At 38.0% G+C, this 14,828-nt stretch overlaps 1 protein-coding gene across 25 annotated transcripts in view; it reads right to left on the bottom strand.

Moving 5' to 3' along the window:
- The window catches only part of Adgrl3 (adhesion G protein-coupled receptor L3), a 485,843-nt gene that overhangs the window by 240,316 nt on the left and 230,699 nt on the right, over positions 1-14,828 (bottom strand). For all 25 annotated transcript variants that reach the window (XM_031342882.1, XM_031342858.1, XM_031342860.1 and 22 more), the window contains one exon: positions 4,795-4,875. In XM_031342882.1, coding sequence (XP_031198742.1) covers positions 4,795-4,875 — 81 coding nt within the window. The remainder of the gene's footprint in view (positions 1-4,794; positions 4,876-14,828) is intronic.

The raw sequence follows: 14,828 nt of genomic DNA, 5'->3' as shown, positions 1-14,828 counted from the left end.
AGGGAGTGTACATCTGTGTGAGTATATCCTGGGTGTGTCTGTATTTGTTGTTAGCTCCTCTGGAGCTGGGAGTCAGAGGCCTTTGTGGACTATCTGTTACAGGTGCTAGGAACTGAACTCCGGTCCTGCAGAAGCAAATGCTCTTAACCGTTAAGCCATCTCTCCCAGCATCCAGTTTTAAAGCATAAGTCCAAAGTTATCAACTATTATTCCATCATCTTAAATCACAATTAGTAACAAGTAATCTAAAATGAAGTAACAAGTAATCTAAAGTAGTTCCACCTATACACTGAAATAAAGTGATAAAGATTCTGGGTCATCTTCTGTGTCATTAGTTATTAGTTTCTAAGGCTTATATTGTAAGTTACATTTGGGTCTTTAATATTTTTATTCATATTATTATATTGGTAAACAGAAATTATAGTTTCATTATAAGAATATAGCCAATTTCATAAAATACAAAAAGTAATATTAAAAATAAAAAGTAGCCTCTGATTGCTTATTATATATGTTAAATAGGGAAACTGATACAGTAAAGGAATAAAGAAAACAGGGAACAATCAGACCACTGAGACAATTTTCCTGTGTTCAATGTACATAAAACTATAATAGAACGTAGGAGAAAGAAAAGCTAATTGGCTAGCTGATATTCATTTACCTGTGGTTCTATATAAATTGTCATATAATCTCACAAAAATATTCTAAGTAGCGTTCCACATATTCAAAAAGTCTAATTCCATCTTGAGTCAAATAAGAATCTCTAACATGCAAAAGAAATTCTCCTCATCCTTTCTCTTTTTCCTCTCAATTAACTGAAGACTATGAATATGGAGAGAGATGTATAATTTTACTCTACCTAAAATTAATATTGGTATACAGTCTATTCAAAAATCATCATTGAGTATAACATTTGATAGCTGAGTAGAAATACTTTGAAACTAATGATAGTGTTATACCATTTCAGGGTCCTTCCTAATATCTGCCTTTGAATGAAATGTCAGTCTTTGAACATATGCAACCTTTTTATGTAATAGGATTTTGATAATTTCTCATAATCCTCTAATGAAACTGTCTCTTCGATTCTTTGTGTAGAATGTGTGTATGCATGTAAGTGTGGGCAGGTATGTGTGTGGTGCATCTGTGTGTGGAGGCATGAGGTAGATGTTGGAAGTCTTTGTCAGTCCCACTCTATCTTATTCATTGAAGCAGAGTCTCTGAACTTGATCCAGAACTTACCATCTGCCTTGTTGGCTAGCCAGGCTGTTCTGTAGGTCTCTTATCACTAGCTGTCTAGCAACGGAATTACAAACACGTCACCATGCCTATCTGTAAATTTTATGTAGGTTCTGGAGTCCTCATCTGTACAGTTGAGGGCAGGTGCTTTAGCCATCGAGTCATTTGCGCAGCCCCTAAATGTTATTTCTTAGTAAGTCAAAGAAAAGGCTGTTTCACATGAGGTAGTGATTATAAAAGCAAATGGTTGAGGTTCTTTGGGTCAATTCATGTTGAGGATTGTGTGAGCATGAGGAACTATGAAAACAGTCACTCTGAGGGCTCCATGTGGCATGCCTATTGATGCCTTCCTTATTTGGGTCTTGTTTAGGTAACCATGTTGTGAAGATAATTCATGGTGTAGTTATTCTGACTAATTTTTTTTAAGTTATATAAAAATAAAAGCTCTATATAGTCTAAGATAAGTATTAAGCATCAGTGGCTATGAGTGATGATGATTGTTCACTCTGTACCAGCTCAAAACCACCCATCAATATGAAAGGGATGCCATTTGAAATTCGGGTCCTAAACTATGGCTACCTACTTTCCTGTGAATTTCTCAAGATCTGGTATGAGGCAGGTACTTAATATGCATTGTTTCCTTCTGATAAGCCTGCCAGACTGGTCTAGTATTTTTTGTTGGAGAGATGCAGAGCAACCTGGTTCCAAAGCCTTTTTTTTTTTTTCCTATACACTGCTGCAATGAACTCAAATAGCAGTAATAGCTGTATCTTGTGCGGGACCTACCAAATGTCACTTTGCTCCATGTCCCTGCTCCTCACCAGAGTGTTAAATTCCACCTTTAGGTCTGTGAGGTGATTGAAGACACTCAAAGCAAGAGTGCCCAATGCTTCCACATCAAACATTTCAGTCGTTCTAAATGTATTTTATCTATACATGGCTTTACAAATGTCTTAAACTTTACTTCTTCATGTGTCTTCCCTAATAAGAGATAATTCACCTCTTCTCTTGAAGTCTGAGACTGGCTATGTGACTTTCTGTGACAAGTAAGACATTAACTATCACAACTCAAGGAGAGGCTCAGCCTCATACTAGTCTTTCTATTACTGGGACCCCCCCCCCCTTCTGCTGTGACGATGAAGGTGGTAGACTAGATTGAAGATCAACAGTAGGCATAAAGCTACTACCTTATATGACAGCAAGACAACTATCAAAAATGTGTGATACATTCCCTTACAAATCTAGCCAGAGTGCTGATCAGTAAGAGTCTAGCCACCTCAGCACAAAGTCAACCCAACCAGTCATCACTCTGATACTATGCTTGCTGTCTAGATTTATACCATTTTGGAGTAGATTCTTTATCCACTCCAGTCATTACTTTATTTAAACACTTTCTCAACTTATACTGGCATCATACCTAAAGAACGGAATATTATGATAAAGTACTCAAATTATGTAAATAGTCTTTCAGACTTGGTGAGAACAATTTTCTAATAATTAGCATGTACAAATCAATGTATCAATTCAGATTCATGCCTATTCTTTGTGAGGAATTCTGTTGTTCCCAGCAGATATCTCTATCACTTTGTGTTGCTGTAACAAAATATTCAAGACTGGATAATTTTAAAAGAAGATAAAATATATTTCCTCAAAGATTTGGAAGCTCTGAAATCCAAGAGCAAGAGGCTGTCAGATTCAGTGTTTTAAGAAGGTTGTTCTCCGGATCTAAGATGATCACCTTCACATGGCAGGGTGGGAGCACAACCCAGCACCTACCAAGTTTCTCTCCCTTTTATTTTAGCATCAAAGCTGAGAGTAGAGGCTCTATTTCACAGCTCTTGCACTCAGGGTTAAATTTCAACATAGAATCTGGAAAAGCTATAAACACTCAAGCTCCATTAGCTTAGTCAATCCACACAGCCACATCAGAGGCACCTTTGCCTCATCCTTGTGCTATTGAGTCAGACATAAACCTCTAACTGTATTTTTCAGATCCTCTTATCAGGTGTAATTCCACTTAAGAGTGCCATCATCTTTTATCTTAATTATTGAGAGTCGCCTTTCTTTGCTAACACCTTCCCCAGCTAGTTCATCATATACCCTGATGTCACAGAGACAATCCTTATCTCCAGAACTGATACTATGGTACATCATTCATTCTAGAGGAAACACCCCAAAAAGGGATTTTTCTCAGGACAAAGTACAAACAAACTCCTTGGTATAGGATATGGAATCCTTCAAAAGTTGTCATATTTCATCATTCTAGCTACTCCTTCCAGTATGCTCTTTTAAGAACAAAAGGAAACTCATATTTTCTGTGTTGGTTTATTGTGCTATCTCCCATGGGATTCCCTTATGGTCCCTGTATCTTTTTCTCTTGTAAAACAGAAAAAAAAAATGTTTTTTTCAGCAATGCTTACTATCACTTTTCACTGCTGGTCATTTGGACAGAAATCACTGGCGTACTTTCCACTATGGCTCAAGCTCAGACCAGTGGCTGGGATACAGTAATTAGGACAATATGTCCTGCAGGAGCAAACCGACAAGGGAGGAAAGCACACATCCTTGCCAATAAAATACAATGTCTTTGGGGAAATAACGAAGGCACTTGGACATAGAATGACGCTTTGGAAATCATGGAACTCTGCCAGACAGGTGGAAAAGCACAGCCTCCTCGTCCACTAGAACCTTCCTCGCAGGATGCGCAACAGACAAGAGACGATAGCCAGCAGGATGCGCAACAGGTAAGAGACGATAGCCGGCAGGATGCGCAACAGGTAAGAGACGATAGCCGGCAGGATGTGCTCAAGCAGAAGGCATGCGCAAAAAATGCACACCTACTGTTGCCAAACCGCTGATGGATTTATTAGAAAATGTGCCATATTTAAGGCTAAGAGATTACCCCTCACATATAAAACTGGAAGGCATGACTGTGGAGCATTAGGTCTGAACACTATAAAACATTTTGAAGATTAGGGGCTGGAATTTCCTTAAAAACAGAAAAATGAATTCTAGCTTTACATAGACTGCTCATAAGTATTACCTTTCAATTTTTATTGTGCCTTAGTAATAAAAATATTTCCAAGTGACTTTTGTTGACATCCATGTAAAATAGTCTTAATTTATATGATTTTATGAATCAACAATGATATTGATATCACAAAGACTTAAAATTATTCATTAAAAGTACTAATTTTCAAGGAAAAATTCTTTCCCTGTGACTTTAATTATGACATTGCAAACAAGTATCCTGTTCTAGAAAAAAATCAATGGCAGAAAAATAAATCTCAGCGATGATCTGGTAATTTGTCCCTGTGAAAAGGATTCAAATAGTCCTCTATTAGATACCTCAGGGTACACAGTTTTTGAATAAATGGACTCATCCATTTCTTGGAACAGTATTTCATGCTTCTGTAGATTTTCTGACACATGCTACTTTTCATCTTCATTTTTGAAAAGGCACTGCCCTACAAATGCATATTACAGCCATATCTAGTTTCATTAATTTTCCTTACTCAGCACCGAGCACTGCTTCTTTTGCCTCAAGTCAAGAAAACTCACCTCTGACAGGGGGTCTTTCTAGCTCAGAGTCAAGGTGAATTGGTGGAGAGATGTAGGACACTTGTCCGTGATGCACTGGCCCTGTGAACACAAGAGAAAATGTTAAGACATCATAGGGACCATGCTAGGTCTCAGTGGGTAAAGGTACCTGCTACCAAGGCAGACTGCCTGAGTTGATCCCTAGCCCAACATGGTAGAGAGGAGAAATGAGCCCAACAAGCTGTTCTCAACATTGAATCTCAATATACATGGCCTGAGTGTTCGTATGCAAACACTAAATAAATAAATAAAATATAGCTGTCTTTTAATTTGAAATTTTTACCTTGTTCTAACATTTTTATCCCACACAAAAATAGCCAGTGTACATTATAAAATAATCTTTTTTAATCATATTTTTCATTAATTTATTTTTTTCCTTCCATATTTTAATCTTCTTAAACATAAACCAAAACACCAGCCACTACAATTGATATTTTTCTAACCAAGATGGATTTTTAAAATGATTTATGATTTATGATTTATTTAGGAGTTCTCCTCCCTCCATCTCTCCATTCTCCCCTCCCTCCCTTCTTTCCTTGTTTACTTCTTTCTTAACAAGCTCTTATGGAGCTGAGGCTGACTTTAAACTTGCAATGTAGTCAAGAATGACTTGCCTATATTTCTCAAGTGCTGGGACTACAAGTGTGTGTGTATGTGTGTGTGTGTGTGTGTGTTATGTATGTGTTTAATATTTAGATTTTCCTTCAGTGAGCTCATAGATGATTATAGGTTATGGAGTCATAAAATGGGATTTAGGAAAATTGGAAAGCCTCAAAATTCATATATCCATCTGATTATTTTAATGTTATTAGGAAAAAGTGAACTTTTAGTGTTCTGCCTCAGGAGCACTGGCTCCAGAGTTGTACACACTGCCAGCTGTATTTATTTCATTGTCCATAAATGCTAAACAATCTTCAGACGGGCACTTGAAGGACAGGTAATAACTGGATGGCACTTAGGATGGTAAAACCCTGACAAACATATTTTTCCTTAAGGCATTTCTTCCACAGTCAGAATAGAAAGTCATTCTAACCTGCTTGTTTTAATCTGGTGGAAAAGAAAGAGTAGCCAAAATTCAAACAGCAAGTAGATGGGTTCATTCTTTATTTTTAGGAACCTTTCTCCCTATCTTGCATGTCTTTGTAATAGATTTTATCTCATAAATAAAAATACGAATGTTGTTTTGAAAAATAAAATGAGCATTTTTAAAAAGTTCACTTGTTTTCCCAGCTTTGGGGACATAGTACAATTATGCCCTCCCTGACCCTACCTCCACCCCCCAAAACAAACACAAAAGCGAAAGAAGACGAAGTGTATTTACAAAAAATGTCTAATGTTCAAAGTAGCTACTATCATTTGGACTGACGATCCAGCAAGCAGTTAAGATTCTGAAGCAAGGAAGAATAATTACAAAGTCATTTCATGTTCTGAAGCAACTTCATACAAGGAAGCCTTGGGCAGAGGTGGGGAAGCCACCACTTTCTTTCTACATGGGAATATGTAGCTATACTTCACACATTTACTATAGCCATTTACAGGGTTGTTAATCTCTTTTCCTAAACAAGGAAAGTTAATGATTCATAGATTATGATAACAGTTAGAGTAACCTTCCCGTTTCAAGTAATATTCGACTTGTAATAAACACCACTGATTCCTCTTACGAGGCACATTTCAAATAATTAATATGGCTCCCTGTTGATAGGAGCTGCTGTGGCTCCCAGCACTTTTCTCACTAACAGTAGAGATGGCAGAGCTGATATAATGCACACAGTCCTCAAAATGGTAACTAAGAATATTGCACATCCACTGCTGTATTCCGGTGGAATACTTAAAGCACTATTATAAAACGAATACGTTACCAGTTATGCATAGTTACCGGTCCATGCTTACTATGGTTTATTAAAAAGTTCACGTTAGCTTAACTGTAAAACCACCTGTTCAGATACACTGTATGGTTGGCTGAAAAAAAATTTTGCTTTTAAAGTCTGGTATCAAAGAGGCATGAATCAGTTTTAAAAGGCTAATTTTTGTAAATAAAAATAATATATCACTGACTTGGCATTTGCCCCCATAATCTCACTGCATGAAGTAATATTGCTTTCATGTCTGTTACTGGAACTTAGCTTTTTACCATATTTGACCATTTCTACCAGGAAGTTACCAATATACATTCACCAGCACGTGGGCTATGTGGACCATGAATGTGATTTGCACATATTTTAAAGCAAAGAAACAAACTGGAAGAGATGGGCAACTTTGTCAAGCACCTGTAAGGTTGGGAGTGTTTTGATCAAAATGTGGTTTTAATCTATCATATCATTTTTACTCAAAGTCTCTGTACACTAAATCCTTTGGAAAATATCAACAGACTTTAAAGAGAAGCATAGACTCTTTGTAACTGTCACTCTTACACTCTGAAGAAAAGGAGCAGTTCATAATGTTTTCTTCTTCTGGGCCTACAGGTATAGGCAGTCTAGAGATTACATTATGGGCACTGAGACATGACTATTGGAAGCTCATTTACCATCATATTCTTTCTCTGCCCTGAGAAAAAATCTAGCAAACTGAAAATCGAGTGTGCCAGGGAAAGCTATACTGACTGGAAATGACAATCCCTAAAAGGAGAGGAAGACACTGAAGTTTTGACTTGGAGAACAGGCACTAGAAAGTATGAAGCCTGCTGCTGACTCGTTTGTTAGCACTAGCCATAGGACTGGAAATTACCTTTACAGCATTGTAGATCAGTGGCAGTCAGTAGAATAGTTCTCATCTCCAGATCTGTCTAAAAGCAAGACATGCGTTTCCGTCTAAGGTGTCAGTGGAGGAGAGAAACCCTACCATAGAATGTGCAGCATTTATGATGAGATGCACATCGGTTCTCACTAAACCAGTCAAAAGTTCAGCAAAATCTCCCTAATTTCCCAGTCTGTTGCCCAAAGCAAACCATGTCTTGAAGGGCAATTTCTTTGTCCTTTGCTAAAAGAACATCTGAGTCTCTGAATGGAACTGCTATTTTACAGATACTTAAATACTAATAAGAACCTTGTGTTTTCCATCTCTAACCTGCCTTTTGCTAGGTGACTTTTCAAACTCAAAGAAGACAAGTTAAAAACAGGAAACGTTTTCCTTCCTGGTCAAGAAGATTTACAGGAACAAAATTAGAGATGAGCTTCCAAGTTCATTCTCATTCAAATATTATTGAGGTCAAATGACTATATATATATCCATGCAATATATGCATATATTCATATGCATATATATCCATACATAGATATACATGTTTTCTAATATATCATATATATACATACATGAGTTATAATGTGCACATGCATATATATGCTGTGATACAATTCACGTACCATAAAGTTCCCTCAAGTTATAATTCAATATTTTTAGAAAAAATGTATCAAGAGACTTGCACAACTCACCCCTGTAATTAATTATAGACCAATTCCTTCACCACAAAAGGAGAACCTCCACCTTCATTAGCTCTCCCTCCTCATTTCTCCTCAATTTATCTCTGCTCTAGGCAATCATTTAGCTAATTCCTTTCTCTATAGATTTGCTTATTCTGGACTTTTCTTATAAATGGAATTACACGTCCCCGTTTGTTATCAGCTTTTGTCACTCAGCATAAATGTTCAAAACTCACATATCATAAATCTTGGCTTCATCCCCTTTTGTTGGCAAGCAATTTTTCATTTAATAGCTACTCCATATTTTATTTACGCAATCAACAATTTGTGTGATGGGTACTTCAGATAATTTTCACATCCTGACTATCATGAAAACCTCTGTTAGGACCTTACAAGTTGGTCTTTCAGTGCATTTTTCTTCCATAGCTTCCTGGGAGGTGGATTATAGCATCTTATGGTAATTTTCCCCCTACTTACATCTTTTGAGAAACTGCTAGAATGATTTCAAAAGACACCATCATTTGGCTTTCCACAGCAAAGTAGAATTCAGAAAAGCATGTAGACACTTTCCAATTTTGTTTCCTTTTAAGATGACAGAACGATAAATTCAAGGTTGGCCAGATGTTAAAATAATCCCATTTACTATGGCTGAAATCTAGAGCATAAGCAGCCTCACTGAGTAAAGACCAAATAAAATAAATAAATAAACAAACAACAAACAAAAAAATAAGAGAGAATATGAGCCTAGCATTGTGCAGTTCATCCATACTAAGAGGACATAAGGAGAACATACTCTTGTAAATGGAGAAAAAATGAGGAAGAAGAAGAAGTCATGCTTTGAAATAAAAATCTAAGCTATTCTGTGCTGGGTATGTCAAAAATGCAAAAAATTTTAGTATGGTCAATAGAGCCCAGAGCTGTAGCCAAACTGTCAGGCTATTGTGGATTCTGAAAAAGGACTATTTTTCTCCTTTCAGTGTCTTTTCAACTTTCATTTAATTTCTATTCATTGAAGAACCCCATGCAATTTCTACTAGAGTTCAAATATAGAAAGGATTTGGCCAAGCTTTCAGTAGGGCAAAGGTTTTATTTTTTTTTCTCTCTCTCTACTTCCCAATACCACACTTGCACATCTAAGAGCAAAAAGACATTTTACAGAACCATAGAATTGAGAGAGAAAGACATTTAATAGCTTATAGTCCAAACCCACACTTTAGTATGAAGAGATTGACAGCTTGGGGAGCTGAAGAGTGTTTTCAAATGACAATCCGAGTGGCTGTCATTAGGATGATGTTAGAGACAGTAAGAAAGGATCCCGGAGCATTTCTACTGAGCCACCCAGGAAGCTGCTGCAGAAAGGCATTGTTTCCTAGGTGTGTGGAGCATGACTTTCCAAAAGTCTGGAGATACTAAGAGGTCGAAGGCCATTTGTTTATGGAAATGTAAATTTGTTTTCTTTGACTAGAGGCAGCCATATAGAAGATCGTACTTCTTGTCACAAATTTCCTATACTGGCATGCAGTTTCTGCCACTCCTTAGCTGCACAGGGCAACAAACAAGGCAAGCGGACCTCAGTCCCCGCCTCATTTGTATGATGGGTTTATAAAAGCGCTGACCCCAGAGGTTATTGTGAACATTATATGAATCTGTAAATACGAACTAATTAGAACAGTGTTTGGTACAAAATTAAGTATTTAGCAATGTTTAGCTATTTTAATTACAGATTCATTCTTTCATTAATAATTCATCAGCCACAGGTACCCTTTCAAGTAGTTTGCATTTATCACACAATAAAGTGCTAATTCATAGCCTTAAGTAGATGGAGAAAAAGTAAGCAGTAATCACAATTACATCGACTGTATTATGGGTTCTAGGGGCTAAGCACAAAAAGAAAGGCTTAAAATTGGGCACATGAAGTTCCGGGGGGGAGAGACAGGCTTCAATTTTTCACAGTATGCTAAGTAAAGACCTAATCTGAAGCATTGGAGAGATGACTTTGATGGACAAATATGCAAGGATCAAAAGGGAATGAGCAGGGGCGTCTCAACAGGTAAATGTCCTTGCCTCAAAGTCCCACCCTGTATCCTGGAACCCAGAAGGAGGGAGGACAAGAAAACTCCTTTCCACCTTAAAATAAAACAGTCCTCTTACCTCCACATGGATACATACAGTAAGAAAATTAAAGGCTCCGGTTCAGTTTCATTTAATCAATTAGCTTGTGTGTTGGAAGTTGAGTTTAGAGCCCTGGCTGCTAACTGTATTAACCATCTTTCTTTTCTATAACACGTAACTGAGATGAGAGCATTGAGAAGGAAGAGATGTTTATTTTATTATAGAAATATCAGTCCTTGCCACATGGCCCCTTGCTTTTGAGCCTGTTACAAGGCATCAGGTTTTGGTAGGCGGGGTCAGATATGTGGTGCTCACCTCCTTACAGCCTTGAAGTGAAATAGGATAAGTAAGGGCTTAGGACACAGACTGCTCTCAGCTTCTCTGAGGAGCTCACAACCACTTAACTATTTTCAATGGTAACTCACCTCACCCAGGTTCCACCACCTCCTAGAGGTCCCTCCGGTTCCCTGAGAGGTACTTAAGCAGATAAGCTTCTGCTGATGTGTTCTAGCACTTAGCTGTAAGACTGGACTTCAATCTGCATTTGATGACTAAGATTTAAGCTGGCAAATATGTTGGTATGAAAGGCTTTTTTGCCTGTCTCACTTCAAAGATAGACATACAGTTATAAAAATAATACTGTCACCAATGAGTGGTGTATAAAACCAGCATACATAAAATATGGAGACAAATGATTCAGAAAGTGAACATGAAGCAAAACCATATTTCATCACAATAATGCTCTCACTGGTTTTTGCATTAATGCTACCTCTCTGCTCATTTGTTTTTTATTTTCAATATAGTTTTATAATCGAGCTTTATATCGTATTGTCATGAAGGTAAATGTTATGCTAATTGTGTTTAATTAAAATTTTAATTTTCAATTGATCATTTTGATTATTTTCTTCCATATATATACTTCCCCTTTAAGAACAATAAAATATAGTATTATTATTTTGCTTTGAGAAGTTTCAGCACTAGTATAAGTCATATTTCTTTGCTTTTCAATAAAGACTTCATGTGAGAATAATAGATCCTAAAATAAAAACCTTATTTAAGAATGACACATGTAATTTTTCTTGTTTATGTTTGCAAAACAACTCTGACAGCAGCTTAACTTTATCATTAAAAAGTTTGATTCATATTGAAAATAATCTTTACTCCAGATACAAACTACCAAAGGTCAGGGAGTACTTCTGAAAAACTGCTCATGCCTCGCATGATAACGAGCTTTCTTTTCTTCATACTCTAAGCACAGTCTCAGGCATCATTAAAGTCAGCTTTCCAGTGACAAGGTTAGCACCAATCAAAAGCAACTATTAAAAGAGGTTTCTAAAGATGCCAATTTGACATCTTCTGCTTCTGATTTCTCCCCCCCCAAACTCATTTGAAAGACCTATTTAATATTTTTATCTACATGAATGAGAGTGTGCCTGTATGAGTTTATGAGTAGTGCATGGGTGCACATGCTGGCAGAGTTCAGAGGGCTTCAGATTATCTGCAACTGGAGTTGTAGGTAGTTGTGAGCTTCCAGATATGGGTCTTTGGAACCAAACCCACAACATTTGCAATAGCAGTAAGCGCTCTGGATGGTTAAAACATTGGCATGCCCCCAACCCCACTGAGGGATGGAGCCTCCCATCACCTCAAAAACATTAACCCATAATTGCTTCTATCTAAAGGAAATGCAGGATCAAACAGTGGAGCAGAGATGGTAGGAAAGGCCATTCAGAGACAACACCCCCCCCCACACACACACACCTAGGGATCCATCCCATCTGCAGACACCAAACCCAGATACTATTGCTGATACCAAGAAGTGCTTGCTGACAGGAGCCTGATATAGCTGTCTCCTGAGAAGCTCTGTTAGAGCCTGACAAATACAGAAGCAGATGCTCCCAGCCAACCATCAGACTGAGCACTGGGACCCCAATGGGAGAGCTCGGGGAAGGACTGAGGAGCTGAAGGGGATTGCAACCCCATAGGAAGAACAACAATATCAACCAACTGGAGCTCCCACCTCTAAACCACCAACCAAAGAGTACACATGGAGGGACCCATGGCTCCAACCACATATGTAGCAGACGATGACTTTATCTGGCATCAATGGGAGCTGAGCCCTTGGTTCTCTGGAGGCTCGATGACCCAGGGTAGGGGGATGCTAGGGTGGTAAGGCCGGAGTGGGTAGGTGGATGGAGGAACACTCTCATAGAAGCTGGGGGCGGGGTGGGATAGGGAGTTTGCAGAGGGGAAACTTGGAAGGGGGACAACATTTGAAATGTAAATAAATAAATAAAAAAGACATCCATGCAGCTCCTCTCTTCAACTTCGAATCACACATGTAATTGTGAATTTAGCAACACAGAGGAGAGAAGTAAAACAACTCCATGCTTGATTTTCCTTGAGCATTTGCCACTGATGGAGTGAAATGCCACTGACAGATTTCTCCCTGGTGGGCAGGGCAGTATTTCTGGACACAGAGACACAAAGTTGGTATTATCTAAAGCAAAGACATGGAGACATTTCTTTGGCTCCAATAAAGGATTAGATATGACCAAGATGACTCATCTCTCTACCTAGAATTTGTCAAGATGCGGCAATTCCAGGAAACCATGAAGGAACGCTGTTAGAGAAGATCTACAACTCTCTCTAGTTGGAGAGACAGGAGGGAAGAGGAGAGAGAGGTCTGGATCAAGGGCAGGGGTAGTATAGAGGAAGCCTGTGGTGATGTATGTAGACAGAAAGCAGGAGAACGTGAAAATCCCAGGACTAGGCAGGACAAAAGCCAGGGAGCCCAGGTAGGGCAGTCAGGAATAGATGACTGTTAAATTGTAAAACATTTGTAAAAGCATTGAAAGAAGCACCCAACAATGAATGTCTGACATCTAGCTTAAGCAGGGGGTCAATTCAAAGCCTTTAACAATTTACCTCCTGTGCTGGTTTAAATAATAATGGCTGCCAACACACATACCATAGAGGACTGCAGGGTCTGTGTTCATTCGGAGAAGATGCACCTAATCCTCAAAAGACTAGAGGCCTCAGGGAGTTTAGAGATCAGGTGGGGTGGGGGGTGGGGCATCCAAGTGGAGACAGGGTGGGTGGGGAGGAGGTGTCGGATGTGGAGCAATTGGAGGATGAATGGGGGTGGGTGGTGGGGAATGGAATATGGAGTATAAAAAATAAATTAATTAAAAAACTAAGGCCACAATAAAGCCTATAATATGTGGGAAAAGCAAAAAATAAAACAAAATAATAATGATGATTGATGATTGATGATGATGATAATGATGATGATGATAATAATAATAATAATGACTGCCACAGTCTCATATATTTGAATGGCTAGTCATTAGAGGGTGGTACTACTTGAGCGTAATTAGGAAGTGTGGCCTTGCTAGAGAGGTGTGTTGTTGAGGGTGGGCTTTGAGTTTCAAAAGCTCAAGTGAAGTCCACTGTGCCTTGCTCTTCTTCTGAGGCCTGCAGATCCAGATGTAAGCCTTGGTGTCTCTTCAGCACCATGTCTGACTGTGTATGGCCATTCTCTCTACCATGCTGATAATGAACTAAATAAACTCCTGAAACAGTAAGCAAACATCAATGAAATACTTTCCTTTATAAGAGTTGCCTTGGTCATGGTGTCTCTTTATAGCAATGGAACACTGACTAAGACATTTCCTTTCTAGATGGAACCTTTCCTGCTACAGACTATTTTGAAACAAATTCTAGACACCATATGTTTCCACCTATGTTATCCTTTGCATCATTATCAATACTTTATAGGGGTTCTTCTAATCACCTACAATATCATGCTGATACCTGCATGTTTAAAAGACATATCAAAATGAATTTATATAGAATTATAAGCAAAATAAAATCTATAAATTAGTAAGACACAGAAGACTCCTAGAATGAACAATATTTTATGGATCCTAATGTTGAATATGATTTTTAAATGAATTTTGATGCTCATAGATATAGATCCAGATAATGCTTTCTTTTTTTTTTTTTTTGGTTTTTTTCGAGACAGGGTTTCTCTGTATAGCCCTGGCTGTCCTGGAACTCACTCTGGAGACCAGGCTGGCCTCGAACTCAGAAATCCGCCTGCCTCTGCCTCCCAAGTGCTGGGATTAAAGGCGTGCGCCACCACCGCCCAGCCAGATAATGCTTTCTAAAACTAGAGAAATATTTTTTCTTTTCCTCCTAAATTATGTTTTTTATTTTTATGACAAAATATTTTTATATTTGGTAGAAAGCTTATTGGTTAACTAAATTAGTCTGGGATGTTGTAATATAGATAAAAAAAATTGGCCTAGTACTAAAATTTAAAGTCAATTATCCTCTTTAAAATATCTCAGGTCACAAGTATGCTATAAAAAAAGAAATTAATAAAAAATGTGAAGATGGTTAGTATATAGTATACAACAAAGAGCTAATAATTGTGTGTCTTCTCTTTATTAACTTGTTTTT

This window comes from Mastomys coucha, unplaced genomic scaffold (genome assembly GCF_008632895.1).
Source record: "Mastomys coucha isolate ucsf_1 unplaced genomic scaffold, UCSF_Mcou_1 pScaffold22, whole genome shotgun sequence".
Taxonomy (NCBI): Eukaryota; Metazoa; Chordata; class Mammalia; order Rodentia; family Muridae; genus Mastomys; species Mastomys coucha.
Note: the sequence above shows the minus strand (reverse complement) of the source record. Positions and strands in the feature narration are given on the sequence as shown.